The sequence below is a fragment of the Mastacembelus armatus genome, chromosome 10 (genome assembly GCF_900324485.2).
Source record: "Mastacembelus armatus chromosome 10, fMasArm1.2, whole genome shotgun sequence".
Lineage (NCBI taxonomy): Eukaryota > Metazoa > Chordata > Actinopteri > Synbranchiformes > Mastacembelidae > Mastacembelus > Mastacembelus armatus.
In genome coordinates, this window is record NC_046642.1 from 24,589 (window position 1) to 49,255 (window position 24,667).

General features: G+C 40.3%; 1 protein-coding gene across 3 annotated transcripts in view; it reads left to right on the top strand.

Moving 5' to 3' along the window:
- Positions 1–24,667, top strand: part of pcgf3 (polycomb group ring finger 3) — a 44,542-nt gene that overhangs the window by 14,140 nt on the left and 5,735 nt on the right. For 2 of the 3 annotated variants that reach the window (XM_026330343.1, XM_026330344.1), the window contains 6 exons: positions 8,147–8,254; positions 11,333–11,450; positions 13,798–13,894; positions 15,748–15,803; positions 16,050–16,157; positions 21,605–21,693. In XM_026330343.1, the coding sequence (XP_026186128.1) occupies positions 8,240–8,254; positions 11,333–11,450; positions 13,798–13,894; positions 15,748–15,803; positions 16,050–16,157; positions 21,605–21,693 (483 nt within the window). In that variant the 5' untranslated portion in view covers positions 8,147–8,239. Of the gene's footprint in view, positions 1–8,146; positions 8,255–11,332; positions 11,451–13,797; positions 13,895–15,747; positions 15,804–16,049; positions 16,158–21,604; positions 21,803–24,667 lie in introns of all 3 variants that reach the window. The other variant, XR_003297150.1, reaches the window with a different exon arrangement.

Here is a 24,667-nt window from a genome sequence, read left to right on the forward strand (position 1 = left end):
AAATGCTGACTTGTTTACGATGAACTAAGATAAATCGATGGTGTGTGGGTGCTGTCATCTGCCAACATCACATTATGTTACGTAATGCTATGTTATTGAAAAAACATATATAAGTCACTTTGGTGTTTAAGTCACATTTCTAATCATACCAATTATAGTCTAAATTAGCCTGTGAAGAACATAGGCTAGACTTAACAACAAAAAGAATTGCACCTTCTCCCTGATGCTGGTGCAGTCTGCAGCATAGCTCTTTTCTTTGGGTGGCATTTTCACTTGTGTTATTACACTAAGAGTTTAGTGTGAACATAATCATTTTTACTTTTTTGGCGATACAGTATTATTTTCAGTTAGGTCAAGAGTGCCATACAACGCTAGTGACTACTCAACAAAATGACTGTGTGTATTTACACATAAGTCGCTTTGCTGTGTAAGTCATAGGACAAGCAAAAAATAAAAGTGCGACTTACAGTCTGGAAAATATGGCAAGTTGTCTGTATGGATGGTGAGTTTTGACCATTTGCTCTGTTTCTTCACATTGATTTTTGCCACTGAAATTGACTGGAAAAGTGACTAAGCAGAGCACTAACTTTGCATGAAGTACTTGTTTTCGTCTGGTGGTTTAACTTTGTCTTGTCAGTGCGATCAGACAATCAGACGTGTGAGTCTTGGCTTCTGCTGTGGGGACAGATTTGCCAACACAAAGAAGAACTCCATGTATCTCCCATATCTTCCTCCTCACCACTCACTTTGAAACACTCTTAACTTGAAGTAGAAAAGAAGTGTCTTATAATAATAATAATAATAATACATTTTATTTCATGGCGCCTTTCAAAGTCTCAAGGTCACCTTACAGATAGAAAAGGAAGCATACAGCATGATATACATAGAGTGCATTAAAACAACAGTAACAAGAATACATAAACGGCGGGAGAGAATGTAAAGGCAAAAGCGTGGATTATCTAGGAAGTGGGCGAAGTACAGTACAAGTAAATTGAAATACAGAAACCCAGATGACAGAACAACAAATATGAAACAGTATGAGACAATATGAAATAGGCAGAGGGTGGTAGGACATCACGGGCTGCTTTGAGAAGTTAAGAGAGTTAGGTGGAAAACGCTATACGGAACAGATATGTTTTGAGTGATGATTTAAAAGTTGATAAGTCCGGAGACGACCGGATGCGATGAGGGAGAATGTTCCAAAGGCGGGGCGCAGTGTGGCTGAAGGATCTAGCGCCCATGGTGGCCAGGCGCGCTGTAGGGGTGCAGAGGAGAGTGGAACTGGAGGAGCGGAGAGGACGAGGCGGAGAATAGATATGAAGTAGTTCAGTGATGTATGGTGGGGCAATAGAGTGGAGGGCTTTGAAGGTGAGAAGGAGGATTTTATAGTTTATACGGAAGGACACAGGGAGCCAGTGAAGTTGTTTAAGGACAGGGGTGATATGATGTGAGGATGGAGTTCTGGTGATGATTCGGGCAGCAGAGTTCTGGACAAGTTGAAGTTTGCGAAGTGATTTGAGAGGTAGACCAGTGAGGAGTGAGTTACAGTAATCCAAACGAGAGGTGACAAAGGCGTTAATGAGTATTGCCGTGCTATCGGTGGTGAGTGAGGAACGGATGCGGTTTATGTTACGGAGATGGGAGTAGGCCGACCGGGTAGTGGTATTGATATGCTGAGTGAAGGAGAGAGTACCGTCTAGGATGACACCCAGGCTTTTAACTTGGGGGGAGGGGGGGACAGTATTGTTGTCAATTTGAATGGAGAAGGTGCTGGTTTTAGAAAGGGTGGATCTGGTGCCCACGAGGAGAATTTCAGTTTTGTCAGGGTTGAGTTTCAAAAAGTTATGGGTGAACCAGGATTTGATATTATGTAAGCAGGTAAGGAGGGAGGGAGGGGGGAGGGTAGAAGATGGAGCAGCAGAGAGGTAGAGCTGGGTGTCGTCTGCATAACAGTGGAAATTGATGTTATGTTGCCTAAGGATATTTCCGAGAGGAAGGAGATAAATAATAAAGAGGAGGGGCCCCAGGACAGAGCCCTGAGGCACGCCACAACTGACAGTAGAGGGCTGGGAGTGGAAGTTCTGGAGATGGACGGACTGGGTGCGGTCAGATAGGTAGGAGGTGAACCATGAGAGGACCGAGCCGGCTATGCCGATGGAAGCAAGGCGATGGAGGAGAATATTGTGTGAGATGGTGTCAAAAGCTGCAGTTAGGTCAAGGAGGATGAGGATGGAGACAAGGCCAGAGTCTGCGGCTACTAGGAGGTCGTTGGTGATTTTGACCAGGGCAGTTTCAGTGCTGTGAAGTTGGCGGAAACCAGATTGAAAGTGTTCGTATAGGCTATTGGCGGAAAGGTGGGTATGGACCTGGTGGTGAACAACTTTTTCCAGGATTTTGGAGAGGAACGGGAGATTGGAGATAGGGCGGAAGTTGTTAAGGTCGGCAGGATCGAGACCAGGTTTTTTTAGAATTGGTGAGATGATGGCTGTCTTGAGTGATGGGGGTACGATGCCAGAACTGAGGGAAGTGTGAATAATGTGGGTAAGATGAGGAAGGAGAGAGGGGAGACAGAGCTTGACGAGGTTGGTTGGTAGGGGGTCAAGTTTGCAGGTTGAGGGTTTGGATTTGAGGATCAGGGAAGAGATAACCGTGGTGGGTGGAATGATAAAACTCGAAAGCAGGGAGGATACTGGTAGAGAGGGAAGGGTACAGTGGAGGCAGTTCGCAGTGTCACAGATGGGGGGAAATTGCTGGTGTATATTTTCGATTTTTGATGAGAAGAAATCCAGGAAGTTATTGCACAAGGTGGTGGAGAGTGAAGGGAAGAGAGGAGTATCGGGAGGGCCCAATAAATTTTTGACAGTGGAGAAGAGGGAACGCGTGGAGCCAGAGGCGGATACAATAAGCGAGGCATAGAAGTCAGATTTTGTTTGAGTAATGGTTTGCTTGTACTTCAGTATGTGGTTTAGGTATAAGTCCTTGTGGGTGGATGAACCGGTTTTTTTGAAGAGACGTTCAAGGCGGCGGGCTTGGGTTTTGAGGAGGCGGAGTTCGGGTGTGTACCATGGAGCAGAGTGCGTAAAGGATACAGATCTAGTTTTGAGTGGGGCGAAGGTGTTGAGTAGATTTCGTAGCTCACAGTTGAAATTGGATAACATGTTGGAGAGGGACGGTGTGTAATTAGTACATGAAAGGTTGTTGAGAGCAGCAGTGAAGGAGGGGAGGTCGATGTTCTTTAAGTTACGGAAGGTGATGGTGCGGGAGAGGTGGGTTTTGAAGAGAGGTAGTTTGGAGTTAAAGCAGTTTGGAGTTATCCTTGCTACCAGCTCTCTGTGCATCACAGGGGCATTTTCATATCTGAGTCATATCTGTTGTGTTGCTGCTGTCTAATACTTGACCCCTTCTGATTCTTCATGCATATTCTGACAAATAATGCATGTCCTTCTTTGAAACTGTCACTGTACACTATCCTTATATCACTGTACACTATCCTTATACCAACACCAAAAACGGTTCACATCTGAGATGATCTGAGTTTCACTTTGAGTATTTGTCTGACCTGTGAGGCGTATTACACATTAGCTTCACTGCTGGCCTTCACAACCTAAACTCAAAGCTCAGTTATTCAAGTGTTGCTGTTTCTCTGCAGTGTGGTCAGCCTCCTGGCCTGCTGCAGGCTGTTTGTGTGGGTCGCATCTATTGTCTGACTGATTTCCCCAGGCTCCTAGTCTGTAGGATTGAGGGCCATCAAAAAGAATTAACAGGAGACAATAACTGTGTGCTTGTGTGTGAACTTGGCCCAGAGCACATTTCCATTTTTTTGTATTTGATGTGCATTTTTGTCCGTATCCGTGTGTGTGTGGCCTAGGAGTGTGTGTGTTTTGAAGTGAAGCCAAAGCTTCCACAACAAGCAGAGGCCTCTCCTCCTGGCTCCTTCCATTGATGCAGGCCTTCGGTGTCCGGTGTATGCTCCAGCTGGCAGCCAATTTATACTGCGGCCAAACACTCCAATCCCCACAGGCAGGCCAACAGGGGCTCTTTGTGACTCCAGAGTGTGTGTGTGTGTGTGTGTGTCTGTCTGTGTGTACTTATCAGCTACTGAGACAGTTGGTTCAGCTCATGATTGACTGCAAATGTTAATCTTCACTCTTGGCTGTTTCCAGAGGGTGTCTATCTGTGTGTTTACTTTTGTTAAGACATGAATTACATTATATTAGTGGCTCAAAGTCAGTGAGTGTAGGGGAATCTGAAAAGCTGCTGCGTGGCTGTAGTAATGTCTCCTCACTCAGCTGTAGTGTTTACCACAGTTGTTTGGAAATTGATGAAAAATTGACCTGTCCATTTGGGGATTAACCAGAGGGCAGAGGGGAATTTTGAGTATGGGCCACCATACTTGACAATAGTAGTCACTTTCACTTTCAACAGTCCTGGTCTCTTTATTTTATATATATATAATATATCAGTACAGTGAGACCTCACTGTAACCTGTTGTAACATCATTGGCTGCAAATTGTTTTGACAAATCAGCACTAGTTTTTACCAGGTAAAAACAAAATATGTGCTACTGGGGCATACATTTATTCTGCCTGGCATACTGCTGTGAAACCATTTGATTCTCAGTTTGTTCCTCTCAGGGAAACCTCTCAAAAATTTTACACTTACTAAAGGGAAAAGTACCAGTGACTGAAGTTCACTGGTACTGCTGTTTGTTCCAAACAGACTCTCCTCTGCTCTCACACAGTTACACAGGGCCCTTACTGAACTGAAATCAGCCCTCAAAACTTTTTATTTTTAAGTGATTTAACTGATCCTCTTATCAAGATTGACTTAGGCAGCAATTTTTTATTTGTCATTATAAACAAGTGGATTCACAGGCCTGATAATTTTACTGTGAACTCAGAATAACTGTGCAGACGAGGTGAGTAGGAACACATTTATACTTAACTGGGTTTAAAAGATATATTACAATAAGAATGCGGTCAGGTTGAATTAGATGTAATGAATGAGCCCCAGTTTTGACAGTATGGTCCAACTCGTAAGTACCACTAAATTATCTTAGAAATCTGTGGGACCATTTGGATTTCGTCATATTCTTTTTTCTTCTGGATGAGCCAAAGCAGCTGTAGACGAAAATTCTCTGGTAAATGTTTGCTAGATGCATTTGTTTACTTCCTGTTGGAAATGCAAGCATAGCATCTGTTATGTAAACAACAGATTTCTTGAGAAATATGTTCAGGTTTGGGTGTGGTGGTAATAGATACTTTGTTCATTTTATTTTTAATGGAGTGGTTCCAAACCTCTTTGACTTGTGAACCCCAGGCCTCGTGCAAGGACCCCTTGCATGAGACACGTACATGTGACTCAAGAGACCGTGGAGCATCCAGAGATTTTCTGAATTGTCTCTGAGGTATAAATGGAATTGATCCATGTCTTTACGAGTTACGTATGGGTTGTCAGATGGAAAAGTTACATTTCACCCACAACACCTTCATGTATGTGAATTCAATATAGTGTAAAAATAGTCACTACCTAAACTAAGATGCATAAGTAAGACAAGCTTAAATAGAAAATTATGTTCTTCTCCATATCATTTGCCAAGAGATTTTTTTTTTTTTTAATTTTAGGATTTTATTGTCAGCTAAAATGCTGCTTCAGGCAAAATTACTGACTGCTAAATCCACCTGTGGATTTCTAGGCAGCAGGAGTCCAAGGTCCTTAGTGTGAAGGTCTTTTTTTACTCCGTGGTAGCATCTGCGTGAATAAAACTTACCCACAAACGGAGTAGAACGGCCCACCTTATATGTAGATTTTAGGCACGCTAATTATGCTAATGATGAAACCTCGTAATACAAGAAAAAGTGCAAAAAGCCACTTTGGTTTTAAGAGCAAACTGGGGATTTTAACAGCTGTTTTCTTGGATGTCTTAAATGAACCACAACAAAGGACACAGCATCACCCTCTCCCTCCCATCAGTCTTTGCCATCTTGTTTTCCTATAGGTTTCACATCACGATCACGTCTGGTATGATTGATATTAGACATGAGTGACTGGTGTGGGAAGGTGTTGGTGGTGTGAATGAGGTTGTCCGAGTGCTTGTGGGAAACAGTTGCTGCTGGACAGGTTTTAGAGGGAGGATGTGAGATGATGAACTCACGGTGAATCACTACAGCCTGACACAAAGCCCATAAGAGTGGGAACAGATCCACCAGTCTAGTTTTACTTCCAGCTTCATCTCTCTTGAAGCACTTTAGAAGTTTTTTGTGGATGTTTCATATATTTGTTGACATTTGTTTTGTTTGTTTTTGAATTTCTTTTTGAACTATTAACCGATTAATCAGCTGACAAACATGAATTTCTAAATGAAGTGAAATGAAATCTTGAATTTCCTTTTGGGGAGTAGTTAGGTTTATATTATCTTATCTTATGAATCAATATCCACAGTTTCTGCATTTTTATGCCGAAATGCCAGAATTTTTGACTGTATCACATGTGAATATTTATGATTTTCATAGGCCTTGTTGCATATAAACTGACCATTAATGTTGATTGAGTTTGTTTTTCAGTTGTCTGACACTGAATAGTGAAAAAGATTAATCAAAGAAAATCAACAGATGAATTTTCAGTTTCATAATCATTAGTTCCAGCCTGAATGGGTTTTATTTGTTTTGTTTATTGTTAGAAAATGTATGTCATGTCTCCATCACACTGATGTGTCATTTTATCTGTGGTAAAATGTCGCTGGACTGCTGCCACCAAGACAAATATCTGAAATCCTAGTTTTGGGAAGTTTATGAAATGTATTGTGAAAAGTCATTTAACAGGCAAGAGAAAGCAGGAGTGGATGAGAGCAATAAATGGATGGGAACCTGGTAAATAACAAAACCCTTTTTAAACTTTATCAGCCTATGATGGTTACAGACTTGGATCTCCAGCTGAATTGGCAAATTGTAGTAGGTGTTACTGCAAAAAACGTCCACATACTGTAGCACCTTCTGCTTCTTACACTCACCTTGTTTTTTGTTTGGTATGTAAAGATGGATACGAGGAAATCATGTTTAGTGTAAATAAGCTGAAATCTATTCACAAGTAGATATGAGAGGCAAAAGTTATTGCCAATTCCTCCCTGAACATGAAGAGACATAACATGCTTGTTTTAATGCTTTGAGGAGGGAACACACCTGAGTTTAAAAGAACACTTTCAGGCGTCCAAGAGTGAACATGACCTCAGCTCTGACCCACCGACGCACAAATCTGAAACATTACATCACTGAAGAGTCACTGGGCATCATGTGACGATAACATCTGTGTGAAGGTCGCCCGTGTGTGACGCCTCTGTAATAGTCAGCAGTACAGTGTGTGTCCTCAGCAGCCCCCGCCACCTCTAATCTCTGTTGACTAACTGGGCTAATTTCAGGGTCTGCTGAGCAGACAAAGGCAGGCTGGCAGACATACCGTTGTCACAGGAGACTTTAAAGACTGTTCTTTAGTTTTGTTTTTTTTAATATTATGTGTATGTGTGTTTAAAAGAGGATGGTGCAGTGCTGTTTGCCTGGCATTCCCTCTCCCATGATGACTGGAGTGGTCAGACTCCTGCAATTACGCACTGAATCACACAAAGTGATGGCAGGATGGGTCACTGCTTCTCGGCTGGAAAATGGAAGTCTGTTGCCCTTTGTGTAGGACGACAACATTTTCAGAAGCACTTGTGTAATTTGTGTTTTAAAGTGGTACTACACAAGGACCTCATCTGATTGCTTTTTTTGCCAGCCATTCATTGCTGAGCCTGTCGATCACACGGTGTGGGTGGTATTGTGTGTATTAATCTTGGAGTTTCTGTTGCAGTCTCTCTCTTTGTTTCTTCTTCTCTGCTTAGGAAATAAGTAATGCCAATAATCCAAAATGGCAGAGTGTTCCTTTAAAGGTTGAGTTGCTGTTGAGTTGTCAGCAGTAAGTGTTCCTATGTGCAGGAATTATTTAGTCTCTGAGGACACCGTTTATGGATTGTTTTGGGCCAGATCTGGTTCCTTTCTGAACTTGCTCCCACTATTTTTCCAAATCTGGATTTTCTGATTTTCATTTGACAGAAATAACACAAATGGGATTCTTTAATTAATAGATTTATTTCTTCCTCCTCTCTTTCCTTTAGGCTCCAATGAGAGGCACTCCATGATGAGGAGCTAACACCGTCGGCCTCATAACTGCAGGAAGAGACGTGGCTGCTGCACCATCCAGTCGACGCATGGCGGTATTAGGGGTAAGAAGAGCACACTGATCAGTTTGTCTCCAGGACTGACAAATACTGTTACAAACAGCTTTGGACATTTCGTAGGTACTGGTCGGATGAGTGTGTTGACAGATAAATAATAGGCAAATATTTTTGGTAATTAATGAATAATCCAATTTTAAGCAAAACAATAAATATTTGGTGGCTTTTCTAGTGGGAGGATTTGACTCACTCTCACATTGTAGTAAACTGAATATCTATTGGTCAAACACAAAAAGCTCACATCACATTTGGCTCATGGAAAATTATGATGTTCATTTCTTTGCTAATTTATGTTTCTGTCCAGTCTGATTTTCTTTTTAAATTAATTGATTGATTTATATAATGAAGGAAAATGGCAAAGAATTCCCAGAAAATAGTGAAAAATGTTCTAATGTTTTTGGTGTTGAAACATATTTAGTGTCACAAAACACCAAAGAAAAAAACCTACTGAGCCACAACAACTAGAGAATCCATGTTACTAATAAAAGAGATTCATTTCTGCTGCTTAGATAACTGAATTAGTGACGAATTGTTGCAGCAATGTAAAGATTAGAGCCTTTTTGGTGCTCAGACACCAAGATTGTGTTAGTCTGTGTTTGTCCAGGGACTTTTTCTTCTTCACATCCATCTGTGTCCAGTCAGTGGCACAGTTGCAGCAGTGAGGATTTCAGAACAGGTTGTAGCCTCTAAATGATGGATGTCAGCTGTCTCTTTTTTACCAGCCACAACAACCCATTCTCTACTTAGCAGCTAGATGTAGTTTCACTTATCATCATTTATCCACAACTGTCTGCTCCACCGTAAACAAGCCTGTCACCTGCAATATCATTGTCCTGTAAAATAAACTCAAATGGATAACCAGTTAAAATTTGACTGCTAATTCTTTCTTTAGAAGAAACTGGTTGTGTTAGAATTTATTTAAAGGATAAGGGCGCTAGATGTAGTCGGTGCCAAAGGATGCAGGGTTAAAAAAAAAAAACATAAAATGGATGCATGGCCTGAAACACAGCAACCTGTTAGTGCCTGGTGAAGAGCTCCAGGAGACGGGAGCCAGGCAGGGGCCCAGATGTCATCTCAGGACATCTCTGTGTCTGAGCTGATGCTGAAGGGATTCCTCCACTTTCAACACCAGAAAATGTCTTTTAAAATTGCAGCCTTCGCAGCCTCAGACTTTCTCTTTGGATTTCTTATATCTTATTTTAAAGTTTCTCTGCCAGCTCTGTGTGGGCTCCCTGTGACTTGCTCAACAGCACACTTAGTCATCCAGTTACTTCTATAAAGCAAATCACTGCTTTTCACATGTCCACCTTTGAAAGCATGAATCAGTAGCTGAGCTCCTGGTTGCAGCCTCTTTGTCCTGCGTTTCTGGTCGTGATCATGCAGTTACATGTTGAACTGAAACTCATCTGGTGTAAAAATAGCAACAAGCCATCACTGCCAGAAAAATAACTGCCACCATCCTTATTAGTCAGGTAAGAGTCGGAATAAAGAGTTGAGCAGTGTTAGAATAACTACAACAAACACACTGCTGTTGCTGCTGCAGAGTTGAAGTTTTCTTCAAAGAGGCTCAAAGCAGAAGATGAAAACACAGAAGAAGCATTAACTGGATGAAAATGTCAGGAAAACAGGAATGATGGCAAACTAGCTCCCTGGCTGCAGCAGGAGCAGTAAAGAAGATAATGAAGCTGTGTGAGCTGACAGTAATATCCACCATAGTGTTGCTTGTTGTCATCATGAGATTATTACTGATGCTGGCAGGATTGTACTTGCTGTGGCTTTTGTTAATGGTTGATATTACATGTGTACGGTGAATATTTTTATATAGGTGAAACTGGCCTTGAGTTCCTGCACTCAGAGACATTATTCTTGGTGTTTGGATGAAATGTGTTGATGTGTATGTGATTAATGTCAATGTATTTGAGGATATAACTTTATATTGGTTTGGGGGAAAATGATTCTTTCCCTGTGCTTGGACCCTTTGTTCTGTTTGCCCATCTGCCAACGTAACAAATGGTCACGAAATGGAAAGGGCTTATCAAAGTCAAATATTTAATGTAACACATCAAACACACACATGGAACACACTAGCAGAAAAAAATAAAAGGAACTGGAACAGCTCTCGCCTTTAGGTGGTGCCGGCACGTGGTCTGTAGCTTTGTCATTTAGGTATTTGTGAAATTTCAGGAGATGGTGATAAAACAACCATTACAGTTTCCCAGAGGTTTTGTTTGACAAGCAGACATTCACTTTAGCATTACAGTTTAAAGGTTGTAAAATTTGTTTTCATCCCTTCTGCCCACATGTTGTAACTCACTCACTATGGCTCTACGTGTTCTCAGAAATAGTTTTAACTTCCTTTATTTGCACATCTGTGGTGTTACACAACAAACAGTTTAGTCTTTTGGCTCTAATTGTAGAGTAGCACATATCGAGTGAGAAGGAAGTAGTACATCGTGTTATCCACAGACTAGGACAGATTGGCCTTTTCACACTTTAGACCTGCAACCCTTAGGTGAACAGTTTGAACTTCTGTCGTCCACACTGAACCTGTGGCCCTCCAGGCTTTCCCTCTATAACGCACAAAAAGACAATAAAAATTTTACACTGACTGTGATTTTATTATAAAAGAGCGCACACACAGTGTATTAACGTGGAATCTGTTATATATCCATTAACTTGTAAGAAAAGGTGGAAAATCTTTTAGAGATTGTTGTCTTCTTGTGTTTAGGTCTTAGAAGTGTAAAGTAAAGTCTGATTAGTAAAATATGCTTTAATTTCAAATAAAAAAAATCATATTGTAATACAGCAACAACAATGGTTTTGAACAGTAGTTTTTGTTTTTAAATCAGCTACACTAAATGACTAAATGCTTTACGGAGAATGGTTATAATGTCAGCAGGACCTAAACTCAGAATCTATCATACTGGTCTGCATGGGCTGCCGTGCTCCTCTGGACACCAGTTACTGCTGTTCATTGTGGTTTTACCTGCAGTGAAAATAAACAATGTTTTTGATATTTTAATTTTTTTACCTTATTTTTTTACCTTTTGTCTTATTCTTCCTCAGAACCCCGACATGCTGACAAGGAAGATAAAGCTGTGTCATATCAACGCCCACATCACGTGTCGTTTGTGTGAGGGCTACCTGATTGACGCCACCACGGTCACCGAGTGCTTACACACCTGTAGGTCCTCCATCACACACTAACGTTTTCTATGTGAATATCTTAACTTTTTCAGTTCTGCAGGTAATCTCTTCAGCTTTTCTCCTGTTGTTCTTTCTTCTCATCAGCTCTCTTCTTTTGCTTCATCAGTTACTGGTGTTTATTTGAGACACACTGGCTGTGGTAGTCTCTCTGAGGTTTTCTTGGCTACAAAGGTCTTATCACTAGGATTTATTCTTGATGGGAACAGTCCTGGAGGCAGAGTGGTCCCTCTGTGATCTATGCAGCTGTGCTTCTAAACTGACATTGCACCAGTCAGTTACTGAAAAACAAATGCGGATTCGTAGAAAATTAGATGTTTTTTTTACCAGCAGGTGATCTGCACATTTATTATCCAGATGGAGGTGAGAATATGCCATCTCTCATTCACACCATGGTACATCAATAGATGAGTATTTTCAGTAAGGCAGGATAATGCTGGCTGTGTCTGCTGTTAGTCATTAAACTGTCTAGTCAGACCCTTCGCTGTCACACAAAATAAAACTCCTGTACCCTCAAATCATGGCTGCATGAACATCTTTATATATCAATGAACTTACTTTCATTAGAAGAAATTTTAGTTCCACATATTTATTCCCAAGTCCTCTCCTGAGGTTGCTTCCTCTGTTATATTTCCCACACATTTTTTTTAACCTAATGAATCTCAAGGCTCTGTTAACTTTTGCACAAACATCCTCAAAAGGGGAGAAATTGTATTTAAATAATGTTTATGTCCTGCAAACCCCTCAGTTTTGGTGGTTTTTGGTCATGCTTTAAGCAGTCTAGTTTTCTGCATGTTTATGTGAGTGCAGTCTCAACAAAGTTCTCTTAGAAAGCAGGATGTATGAGGCTTTGCTGCTCCCTGAGTATTTCTGATAGACAGTACATGTTTTGTGAGGTTTTATTGCCTGCTGGGGTGAAAAAGAAGTAGTACAACCTTGTCTGAGCTGTTTAGTTGCACCAAGGGGTCACTGAGATGACCCTGAGTATACAATCTGCAACCTTAAGTGCCTATTAATGCTCATGTAAGATGTGGGCCTTCATTAGATGTCAGAGCTAAGAGTATACTGACACTAATATAGGTGTTTTGACAAGATCATGGTTGACATTTTGAGGTTTTTGTTGTGAAATCATAATTGTGTGTAATAATGAAAAGCATCTGTAGATATTTGAACTTAAGGAGACTCCCAACGCCCAATGTTTGAAACAGTTTAATCAAACAGCATTTATTGCTGGTGCAGTGCATTCAGTATTTGGGTCAGTGAGAATGATCTAAGCAAACTGGAGTGTGGACCTGCATGTCCCTGCTAATATCTGCAGCATAAGGAAAATGTGATTTGCTCTAAACAAAATCTTGAGCTAAATATCAAAATAGTAAAAGGACAATGTGGTATTATGAGCACTATCCACCTGACATGTTCATAATTACATCATGAGGTATGTTCTGGGGCCCTGCGATGAACTGGTGACCTGTCCAGGGTGTACCCGTGCCTTTCACCCAAAGAGAGCTGGGATGGGCTCCAGCTGATTTGATATAACTCTCGTAACATGCAATGACAAAGCCAGTCTGTTCATTCATTTCAATTCCATACTGTCCAATGAACTCTTGACAGTGTAATACCTTCTGTTTCCACCAGAGGAAGCTCTTCTACCACAGATGAGAGTCAGGTCTGCCTGCTGTAAACATCAGTCTAGACTAGACTTGTATTCACTCTCTGACTTTGAAAAGGGAACTGAGTGTTGGAGATTTGAGACAAAGATTCATGTCACATCAATGCTGATCCTTAAAATAATAATATTAATCCTGTATACGCACAAGAAGGTGTCCACTCGTATAGGGTCGAGTGATGCAATAGTTATTTTGTTATTGAAACGTTTTCTGTCAAAATCAACACTAATGCAAGTCATTGCGAAAAGCTCGGCTGTGTGTTCGGCATTTAAAGTGAACAATCACAGTGTAAGATGGGTTAGTTACAGCCAAGGGCCCTCACTGCGCAGCTTTGATGGTTGTTTTAGAGACAGGTTTGGGGGGAAAAAATGTGGTTTTAGTCTGGGTTTAGGGCTGAAACACAGAGAAAAAGATGTATTTACAAAATCACCCAGATGTAGGTCATACACTGAGATGCTGATTTTAATGATGTGTGGTTCATTCCTCAAGTCACCAGGAGTGATTGTGATCAGAGTATCTAGCAGATAATCAGGATTATTGTTTTAGTCACAGTCACACAGACTTCAGCAGCACTGAAATGTCATTTAAACATCCTTGGGAAATACACTAATTGTTCAGTTTGTAAAAGTAATCGTATGCCCTCTGTGTGTGTGTCTCCAGTTTGTAGAAGCTGCTTAGTGAAGTATCTGGAAGAAAACAACACGTGCCCCACGTGTAGGATTGTTATTCATCAGAGCCATCCACTGCAGTACATTGGGTGAGTGTGGGAACTGCTGCAGCACGACACATGTATTCACACATCTAGACACACACATTTGTCTTTTTGTAGTTGTGAGGACATTCACATAATGTACACCATAGCTCTGTACCCTAACCTTAACCATCACACCTAAATGTCTGAAACATCTAACCCTAACCCAAAGGTACACATGCTTAGATAACCCAAAAACCATAAACCTGAAATAGGTTTTAACCTTTTGAGCATTTTTGCCAAACACCAAAATGTCAAGAACAATGGTACTAATTAGCTAACATTTTTTTAATAATTGTAGAAAGACACACACTCGCTGAATGTTAAGCATAACCCATCAGTGTGCATGGATCTCCACGCTGCCTCTGGGGGCATCAGCAGCACCCAGCCAGCAAACAACAAAGTACCAAGCAGCAATGTGCTGTTGCCCTTTTTCCATTTTATTTTTACTCTTCTGCAGAGAAAAGACCCTGAACGTCTCCGGCTGCTCTGCTGAGAGTCGTTTATCCTTCTGTGTATTTTTCTAGGGACCATAAGGAGATTTATTGAGTAAAGATGCTGTTAAAACTTGACTTGAATTTCTTAGATGAGCTTCTACATACATACAATATACAGTGCAGTAAATAATATATAGTTATTCATTAAATGACATACAGAATAGAACTATAGTAGTAGTATAGTAGTATAGTTCTATAAAAGTTTTAAATGGACTGCATCCTGCAAAAAAGTGTAATTATTAATAAAATTTAATATCAATGTGATTTCACTAATAACGTTTGCTTATAATCATTAAAATTTTTTATGCTATATTGAGCATTATGAAACACAATGTTTAAAAAATGATATCAAAACATCAAAATTTGCATCTTTTCTTCATATCAACAACTTTTATTCTGTTACTTTGTCAGGCAAAATGCTGCTCTGCTTTCTTCTCTCCTCTGATTGTTCATGCATCAGTGTCTGATTAATGCAAAACACAAACTTAATGTGTCCCAGCAATTTAGTCATTACTGTCTAAGCCTTGCTCAAAGTTTCTCTATGTTTTAATCCAGTCTATTTTCACTCACTCAAAATGATTCAGGTTATGACAATAAACCATGGAAAATAATACTTAGCATAACTCAGAACAGGCTTTAGTTTTGGGAATGACATAGGCTGAAATCTAATTTACTATGAAAGAGCCAGTCCAAAAGCCAGACTCAATAATTATAAGGCAAGAAGAAACAACAGACATTTACTACATCGACATCACTACATTAAATACCTGTTTAATGCCAAAACACATAACCAAAGACAGGTGAATAAATGAGTGAAGAAACAGAAGCTTCCATACAGAACACGTATGATTTGATAAGAAACTTAAGGGAATCATTTGCTCTGTCACCAGAGTTCAATCCAGCTGAACACATATGGGAGACTTCAGCAGCGTGTCAGTGTTCCTCACCGCCACTGTCTTTTTGGAAGAATAGTGTCCATCCCACAAGCAGTGTTCCAGCTCCTGTTCCAACATGTAAAATCAGACCTAAAGCAAACACAGAAGTCTCGTAATTGCAACAGATCATATCTGTGTCATTTTTGTAAATAGCTGATTTCAGTGACAGAATTACAACCTGCATACTTGGAGGATGTAACACCAACTCGGTCCAGCAGGATTCAGTGTTTTGCTGCCTTTTGAAATGAACCTCAGCATCGTGCAGCTCATTCTGGCCCAGACAAACATAAATTCTGAAAAATGTAATCGAATCTTCCACTTCTCTGGTACTTTAGATGTTTATTTTATATCTCTGTGTAAAATCCAGGTGCTGTTGGTTCATGATAATAATTTATAAGATAACTGGTCTTTTTTATTTTATTTTTAGCCATGACAGAACAATGCAAGACATTGTCTACAAGTTGGTACCGGGACTTCAAGAGGGTAAGTGTCTTTTTTTTTTTTTTTTTTTTTTTTTAATGAAGCGACACATGAACCCTAAAATTGTAGCTTTTGTTGTGCCCCATGACTGCATATAGAGACAAATTGGCTCAGCATGAAATATTCTTGCTGTCATGGATGGGCACAGAACGCCTTGTTGAGGTTTTGGTTTGCACATGACTGGATTTTAAGAGGCCAGTGACAGCAGCACCTGGTCCTCTCTCATGATTCCTGTTTCTTCTTGTGCAGCGGAGATAAAGAAGCAGAGGGAGTTCTATCAGAAACTGGGGATGGAGGTGCCGGGAGACATTAAAGGAGAGCTTTGCAACATTAAGAGTCATCTAGATCAACGCAACGGTACGATCCACCTCCTGCACTGAAAACATTTACACACAGAAGTCTCTGGTGTTTTTCCACTGGGTGTTAGGTTCAGTCTGATTAAATGTGGTACCTGTCTGAGTGAGAACTGTAGCTGGATTCACCAGTTGACATACCACGTTTTTCCCTGTTTAACATGACCTTAAGGTAGTACATATCACACACCACAGAATGACATCAGGTGCTGTTTACCTTTATTATGTGGTGTTATGTGTTGAAGAGCCTCCACGGTCAACTTGGGCTAGATTAAACAATAAAAAAAATGAAAAGTGGTCCAAAGTGGTCCCACAAAAGGAATAAATCTTTTATGTGCAAAATTTACAAGAGTAACACAAGTTCTGTTTATTTAGCCAAAGCTCTTCAGAGCTGGGGTTGTACTTAATGTGAGAGTTTAGGGGCAGGTACCTATGGCACCAGATTTGATTTATAACTCATTCATCTGTGGTCACGTCATACTGTACCTACCATATTCCCGACAGTTTTTTGTTTACTTAGATGTAACTATAAACCAGAAGAGAGGCATTTTTACGCAGACAAAAATGGCATTTTCAGAGGGATGAGCTGAGCCGTGAACAATCAGGCTGCTTTCAGCTAAAAAAGCCGATATCTGACAGTAAGAGCACAACCACACATGGCTGACAGCAAGACCTATAAAAACCAGTCCACCAGTCCAACTACACACCAGTTCACACGTGTAGTTGTGCCACCAAGCAGGGCCACAGTAGTGTGGATTAACATGATCACTCTTTCTGTGAGGCCACAGGCTGTGAAACGTGTTCAAGTCTCTGCACAATTAAAGCAGCCTGTGCCTGTTGAAAATCAGCCTAGTTTCATATTTTGGTCTGAGCACAAAACTGCTAAAATTAGTTTCCAGACAAAATTCACCCTGGTCTTTGCCCCGGCATTGTGAGTGTCTTATGCTCATGGCACGTTATAAGGAATAAAACCCCCCGAGCAGTAATGAGTAACATGAGAAGCAAAGCCACGAGTAACAGTGGAGGCCATTAAGCAGTGGATGAAGGCAATTTAGCCAATCAGAATGAGTCCCTGGCCTGCATGTTGAGTGCGACTTTTCCGAACCAGTGTGCTTCCGAGGACTGGTGTGAATGTGTGCCCAGAGGGCCGTCATGCTGGCAGGCTTAATTGCTCGCGTAATCCCCCTCTCTGAATTTGGTAATTAAGGATCAAATAAAAGTGGAAGTGCTCTCCGGCTTCTTGTGAGTCATCACTTGAAGTCAGGTTCGATTACAGGACACATACGTGTATACACAAACACGCATACATGGTCATGCAAAAAACATGTTTAAGGATAATTTCCGCAGAAGCCCACACAAACAGAAGTGGAAACAACATTTTCTCTGTTAAGTACTTTCAAAAAGTAGTTTGCTACAGGCACATTTCACTGTATGTTCATAGCTGAGCTCTAACAGAATTCCTCATGCCATTTGACCAGGTGAGTAAAGTAACTGTACTTCCAGTACTCTGTTAACCACACAGGACATGTGGCTAAATTTAGGACCAGAAATGTTGATGTTTGTAGAGGAAAGTGTTTTAAGTGTATTGGAGTCAGTTTTGGGTCAGAGAAATGCCAACACCTGCTTTCCAGTTTAACAGGTTTTATTTACTGTATTTTTCAGGCTATAAGTCATGTTGTTGGATTGTCCTGCGACTTATGTGTTAATTTACAGTCGTTCTAGCAGTAGATGACACTCTTGGCACTTGAGACTCAATTCTAGAATATACTGTATCACTTACACAGTAAAAAGCTTTATGTTCACACTAAACTACAACTCCTAGTGAAAATGCCGACCAAAGGAAAGAGCTATGCTGCAGACTTCACAGTGCAGGTAATAAAGTAAACACAGTTTGGAGTGAGCATCAACATTCAGACAACGTGAGAGAGGAGGAGATGACTCTTCACCTTCTCCCCGATATTGGTGCAGTTTAATGTTGCCTGACATGGTTGAATGAATTTCGTAATACACTTCTTCTTGTTATGTCTAGCCTACGTTCTTCATAGTCTTATTTAGACTAATTGGTATAATTAGAAATGCAACTTAAAAATCAAAGTGGGTAACCCAGTCTTTGCTGCCTTCAAAAATGGCTTTGAAAAGTTTGTTTCTTGTTCTTTGTCTGTTGATGGAAAAACAAAACGTGAAACGAAGTTTTAAAAAAAAAATCCCCATTGATGGGTATGTGTCAAACTGTTTCTCTACAAGAGATAATCAGAGTGCTTCCTAGTTTCTCCAGTCTTTCTGCATAGAAAGCATCAGTGGCAGCAAAATAATTCATGCTCCAGGAGTAACTGGAAAAGTTTCTATGGACATTTTGACGCACCTTTTTTACCATGATTCAGAGTCACCTTTGGCCTCCAAATGGCAACTTTAAACGCCTAAAAGCAACCAGGGGTTATAGATTGACTGATAAACAACACATGGCATGCAACAGCGACCCATCACTCAACCAGTTAGAGTCCTGTGACATTATAACATTGCACTGTTTGAGGCATCACGCATACTGTAAATCTAAGCTGGATTCACTTTGCTTGTAGATTCATACACTTTGAGTTTTCCCCTAAGCGCTGTTTTACACCTGTAAAATAAAAACTGTGACCACCAGCACATAACAGACTCATTTTCTCTAAATTGCCTGGTTTCCTGAGCACTTAACACAAGAAAATGAAGGGCCATGGGCCACGATGAGTCTGCTGAGTGCACTTTTCTCTTTCATGACAATATGAACTCCCACACACTAACACACACTAGTGGTTTATTCCATCTCATTCTCAGCATAGCCTCTCTCAAAAATGTTATTGTACATGCCTCTGTGATTTGAATGTATAAGAACAGTCCTGCAAATCAAATCTATTACTTTCTTCCCATGCTGGATTCTAAAACTGGTCGGTTTTTCAAATCCCCAGACCGGAGCGGTCATCCTGTTACCTGATGTCATGACCTCAAACACAAAAAGGGTCTTTCTGTCTGTTTACACTCATTGAGACACTCCGAGGTTGTTTGAAGGTGAGACCCAACAATAGAAGCAAACCCCTCTTGATAAGCAATCAGTGCGGCCGACTCTGGGGACAATCACTGCAAAGCCGCCAGAGTCGGCTCAGTCCTTTCCTGGTAATTCTCTGTGGAATTGGTGACAGTTAGCCCGAAAACAAAATGTTCACAGAGGAGTGAACGCAATCCCGTCTGCAGTCTGAGCGGGAGTAAACTGCCCACACACACACACACACACACACACACACACACACACACACACACACAGCAACACAATCCATGTTATTGCCTCTCCTGAATCCAGAGAAAATAGACTGTATTTCTTTGTTCTTAAGGTTTACAGAAAAGCAATACCTATCCATGCAGCAATTTTGTCACAGCACTACAATTCTGACTTTGATAACTAAGTTTCATACCTAAAAACTTAATGCTACTACAGTGTCTCAGCCAACAAGAACATTTGTAAAGAAATATTTAACCACATGTCCTGGATAACTCTCACATAATCCCTCACATTGGTTTTAAAGGGCAGGTTAACACTGGAAACTCAAATGTTAAGACTTGTTAGTTTTAATTTCTTCCATCTTCCATCCAAAGCTGAACTTTAGATGGAAGTATTTTGGATATAGAGTTGACAGGTAATGTGGCTGTGATAAGTAGTAACCCTAACCCTAACCCTTGCTTCCCATGCAGAAAGTATTGTTTAAGATTTAGTTTATGCAACAGAAAATTAAACAGCAGTTGATCTTTAGTCCTTTTTCAAGCAGAAATGCCAAATATCCTCTACTTGCAGCCCCTGGATCCCAACACTTTGCTGCCTTTGTTTTATATCATCAAATTTCTTTGGTTTTCACACTGACAAAAGAAGCCATGATTGTGTGATTGATGTGGATTTTGGGAAAAGTAATTGTCTTTTCACTTCTGTTCATTCCTGTTCTGCTGGTGCAACATTTGCTCTGTTGTTGCAATTGTCAGGTTTCTCCAGTGTTTCTCTAGTTGTGATAACTAGTACTGTTTTTAATTTCTTACTAATTCAAACCAAACTGTGCTCAGTTAGAACCGTAGCTAGTTTTTTTAGAGGACGTGTCCACCTGCTCTGAAGAGATGCACTGGTTTTAAATATTTATTTTCTTCTAAAAATTCAACATGGCAGACATAGTACATTATAAATTAATACACTAGGGCTGTTGTTGTGCAGCAAGTATCCCTCTTGTTTGAAGGGACCACCAACAGTTGTTGGATCTGGGACTGTAAATTCTTGTACTTTACATTTACCAGAGGATGGCACTGCTTTCAGTGGTCAAAAAGGTTGGTGGTATTAGCTGTTTTAGTGGAACATTTGTTCTTGTCTAATATACGTCTGTATTTTGCAGTGCATGCTATTCTGCTTCTTGTCAGACTTTAAATATCTGAAATACCTCCACACGACTAAAGTCCTCAGACACACAGCCCAGTCTTTTGAGTCCTGGGCTGTGTCTGGGTGTTTTCATTGTTAACGCTGACGCTCGAGTTGTCGTCACCATTTTCTCTTCTGTTCATCTTCTTTTTAATCAGGCCCCACTCCTGATGTACTGGCTTACAAAGCAACAGCAGTCCAAACAAATTCTCATCATCGAGATCAACCTTAAAATCGACATAAAATTGAATATTTGGCAAAGCCCTAACTACAACCCAGTTCTGATTATATAAACTGTTTTAACATAGGTGCCTCCAGGTATCGTATTGTATCATTCAGGCTTCTTCAAGCTGGTGAATTATTAAAGAACCCCTTACCTTTCTTCCACCGCTCAAAACACATTACCCGCGGTATTGCAGAGGGTGAGAAATCTTTCTCTTCCTATTTCACCTGTATGTTCATTTGCCAGAAAAATCACATCTTCCTCCATTTTCCCAAGAAAGGCACAAATAGCAAAAGCAGAGGCTGGCACTTATATAAAGCTAATCAATGTGAAGAATGACAGTTTTTTCTTGATTTGAAGTTGGCCTGTAGTAGAGACGTGCACAGATTTTACACCCTCTGACATGTCTTATAAATGGACCTCTGCAGGAGGCGTTTTTACGCTCCAACAGGCACAGACTGTTGAAGTACAGCAGAGAGACAAAATCTGTTTCTGCAGCGTCCGACAAGTCTTGTTTTGAACAGGACACGGTGGACATCAATTTAGTTAAAGCCCCTTGACTTAAGTTAATGAATACTGTGAGAGAAACATGCTTGATTAACTGCAGGAAACACAAACATGCTATGCAGTTTTACACAGTGCTGATGGACTATACATTAAAGAATGCTTGTGATTATTTTTTAATATATATATATGTGTGTTCTCTTACCCTGCTCTGCTCTGGGTAAAAAGCTAATTTTCAGAATTTGGAAGTGAGAACATCATCGCTCACGGCTTTTCCTCCTTTGGGTTTTCGAAACAGGTGATGCAAAGTCAGAGGACATGGCAAATAAGGAGGCAGGGGAGGAGAAGCCAGAAGAAGACAACGACTATCACCGTAGCGACGAGCAGGTAAGCCTTCATTTACTGATAAAAGCAATTTATGCGTTTCATGTTCTCTCTCCAGGGTCCCTTATAGTAACAGCCTCCATAGATCCAGTAATATCAGCTTCTTTCCCAGGTCAGTGTTGGTAAATTAAATCTTGTGTGTGGTTGTCACAGCACTAAATACTTTAACATTGTTTTCCTATAACACCAATGCAATTCAAAAGCAAAGGATGGGTAAAATTTTAGCTTGTGTTACTGCTGGTAGCTTGTTGTACCCACAGTACAAATTTAACTCCAGTAGTTTGGTTGGAGATTGGAGGGTATTATGCCAGTGCTGGCCGTCTCATGCGGCCTCAAATGATTAAGGTTTTTCTTTTACAATTTTTAAATTGTAGTTTTCATGCCCACCCACAGTGACATCTCTTGGGGTAAATGATTAGACTGCACAGAGCTGCCTCACACAGCAGGAGGTCTGATCCAAAAACAAGACTGTCTGTCCAAGTTTAACCCGGTTGAACCTGGATTTTGCCATTATCAGAAATAAAAAGTAAAAAGAGAGATTATAACATAATATTGTTTCTTGAAAGACGTGATTTTTTTCAATGCAGTGAGCACCACAAACATCTTTTTTTAAAATTAATATAGAGGCAGATATTTTAGAGACACATATCTAAAAACCACCGGCTTGATTAGATAATACCAGAGGCAGCTGAAAAATGTATTTTTTAATATATTCGAGGTGAGCAGACTCTTAACAATCAGCCAGTTTCATTTTATACGAAGATGTTTTGGAGGCTGTGCAAATTAGTTTGTCTTTTAGAAAAGATTAAAAGAAGCAAATTGGAGAAAACAATTATGGGTTAGGAAGCAGTCTGTCAGGTACAATGGCATGAAGGAATAAAAATACTGTTGGTGGTAATTGGTGGTACAATTGCCTTAAAAGCCTGCACATCAATTATTGCCTTTATAAAAGTGGCCCCTATGTGATTTACCAGTCTGTTTTAGAGTTGCATGTTTTTTGTTTTTTTTTTTTGTCTTTTTGTGCTTCGGCTGTTTGATTTGTATAGATCCAGTTAGACACAGACACCACAGCACCACATCATCACTACTCCCTGAATGTATTTAAAATGGAAATTGTCTGCTCTTTATTCCATTTGTATTCTGGCACATTCTCAAGCCCTGCAAAACGTTATTAATAATGCAGAGAGCAGAGTTATTACAGTGCTGGACAGACACTATCAGAAACAAATCATCTTCCCTGCCATCTAATGTTGCATAAGCTGAAGAAAATTGTCTTATTACTTTTTTACCTTTAGTTTGTAGAAAAAAAGCCAGCAGGCAGATATAGACAAAGGCAGTTGTGTCTAATCAACCAGCTTTTTACTGCCATGTGGGAAAGGCAGGGTGAAGATCTTGGCCCTTGGATATTTAGCAGCGGTGCAGAATGAATACAGAATGACTAATACAGCAGTGTGTGTGTGCTGAATGCATTCCTGTCAGATGTCATGGGGGGGGGGGTGAAGAAAGATTTAGAGATGAGAGATTTATAGGACTGACAGGGACAAAGTCACCAAGCCAAAGTGCAAAGTAAGAAAAAGTTGTAAGAATTTCTGCTTAACAAGTGCTGTGATGCCATTTACACAATACAGTTGGTTTTCAAAAAAAGACTTTAGAGGTCCTCAATTTAATGTCAGATTCCTAAATAATACTGCAGGTCATCATCAAGAATTATACTGTTTAAAAAAGTACAATTAATAAATCTTAATTATGTTTTCACACCTTTTTAACTTGAATGTTAATTAATAATGGCATTTGTTGCAAGTCTATTTTTAGACAGTGTTTGATTTTTATAACAATGACTTGCCACAGTAAAAGACGACCTCTGTTAGAATTTGGGAAGTGGTGAAGGGAGAAGATCTGAAAAGCAAAAACAAGCTAGTAGATCTCAGTGGTTCACAGTCACATCTGCCTTAATCTGAGCAAGAGGAAAGCAAAAAATAAGGAGGATATAAGGAGGAAAGGTTTCAGAAAAGTGATAGCAGCAGTTGCAGTCATGAAGGACAAAAATGTATCAGATAGCCAAGTGCCAAGATGAAGCCACTCAGACATAAGAACCAGAAGGCGAATCAACATGCATGGACAATTTCTAGAGCATTTCCTCGCTGTTGTCTGGGTGGCCTTTCTGAGTGTGACCTTGGGGTGTAAAGCAATGTCAGAGAAAACTAACAAAACCAGTGACTGAAACAAGGCAAGATCTACAACAGAGCTACAACTAATCAGAAAAACCTACATTGATACCAAGCATGTAGTGCAGGAGTTTCAGAGGTTAATGTCTGAGCACAGGGTCCCTGTAAGCTCTCATCAAAATTTTATCAGGTCTCTGTGCAGTGAGAACAGATTGTGTAAATGTAATAAACTACAGCTATTTGGGGTTAAAAGGTATTTAACTCAGTGTTGATGAAAATCTTTTGTTAATATTTTCCTCTGTGACACCAAAAAAACTGCATATACTTGCATTTATATGCCTCATTGTTGCATCAGTCATGTCTGGGACTGTGTGGCTGCAACAGGACTCTTTGGCTCCATAATGACCACACTAATGTAGAGTAATGTGATGAAACTGACTCATAGACTGCCACCAGTCAGCTGTGCAGTCTGGTTCATTGCTGAGGGCTTTTATTTTGCATTATAAGCTGAAAAGCAGATATAAATGGTTTTGTTCTTTGATTATAAAAGGGCACTCTCAGTGTTTTATCTGAGAACAGAGATGGTTTTGATTTTGCAGAAGAAACCAGACTAATGTTAGTTCTTCCTGCCTGCAAAGAGAGATTAAAAAGGGGCAGAAGGATGTGTACAAATGAAGAAATGCAAAACTCCTGTCCTCCTCTCCAGTGCCTTGAAATGTGTGGGTAGAAGCTCTGTGGCAGTAATGCATTCTGACTCCTTCAACCATCCACTGCCAAAACCACCTCCTGTGTCACCTCAGGGGAACAACATG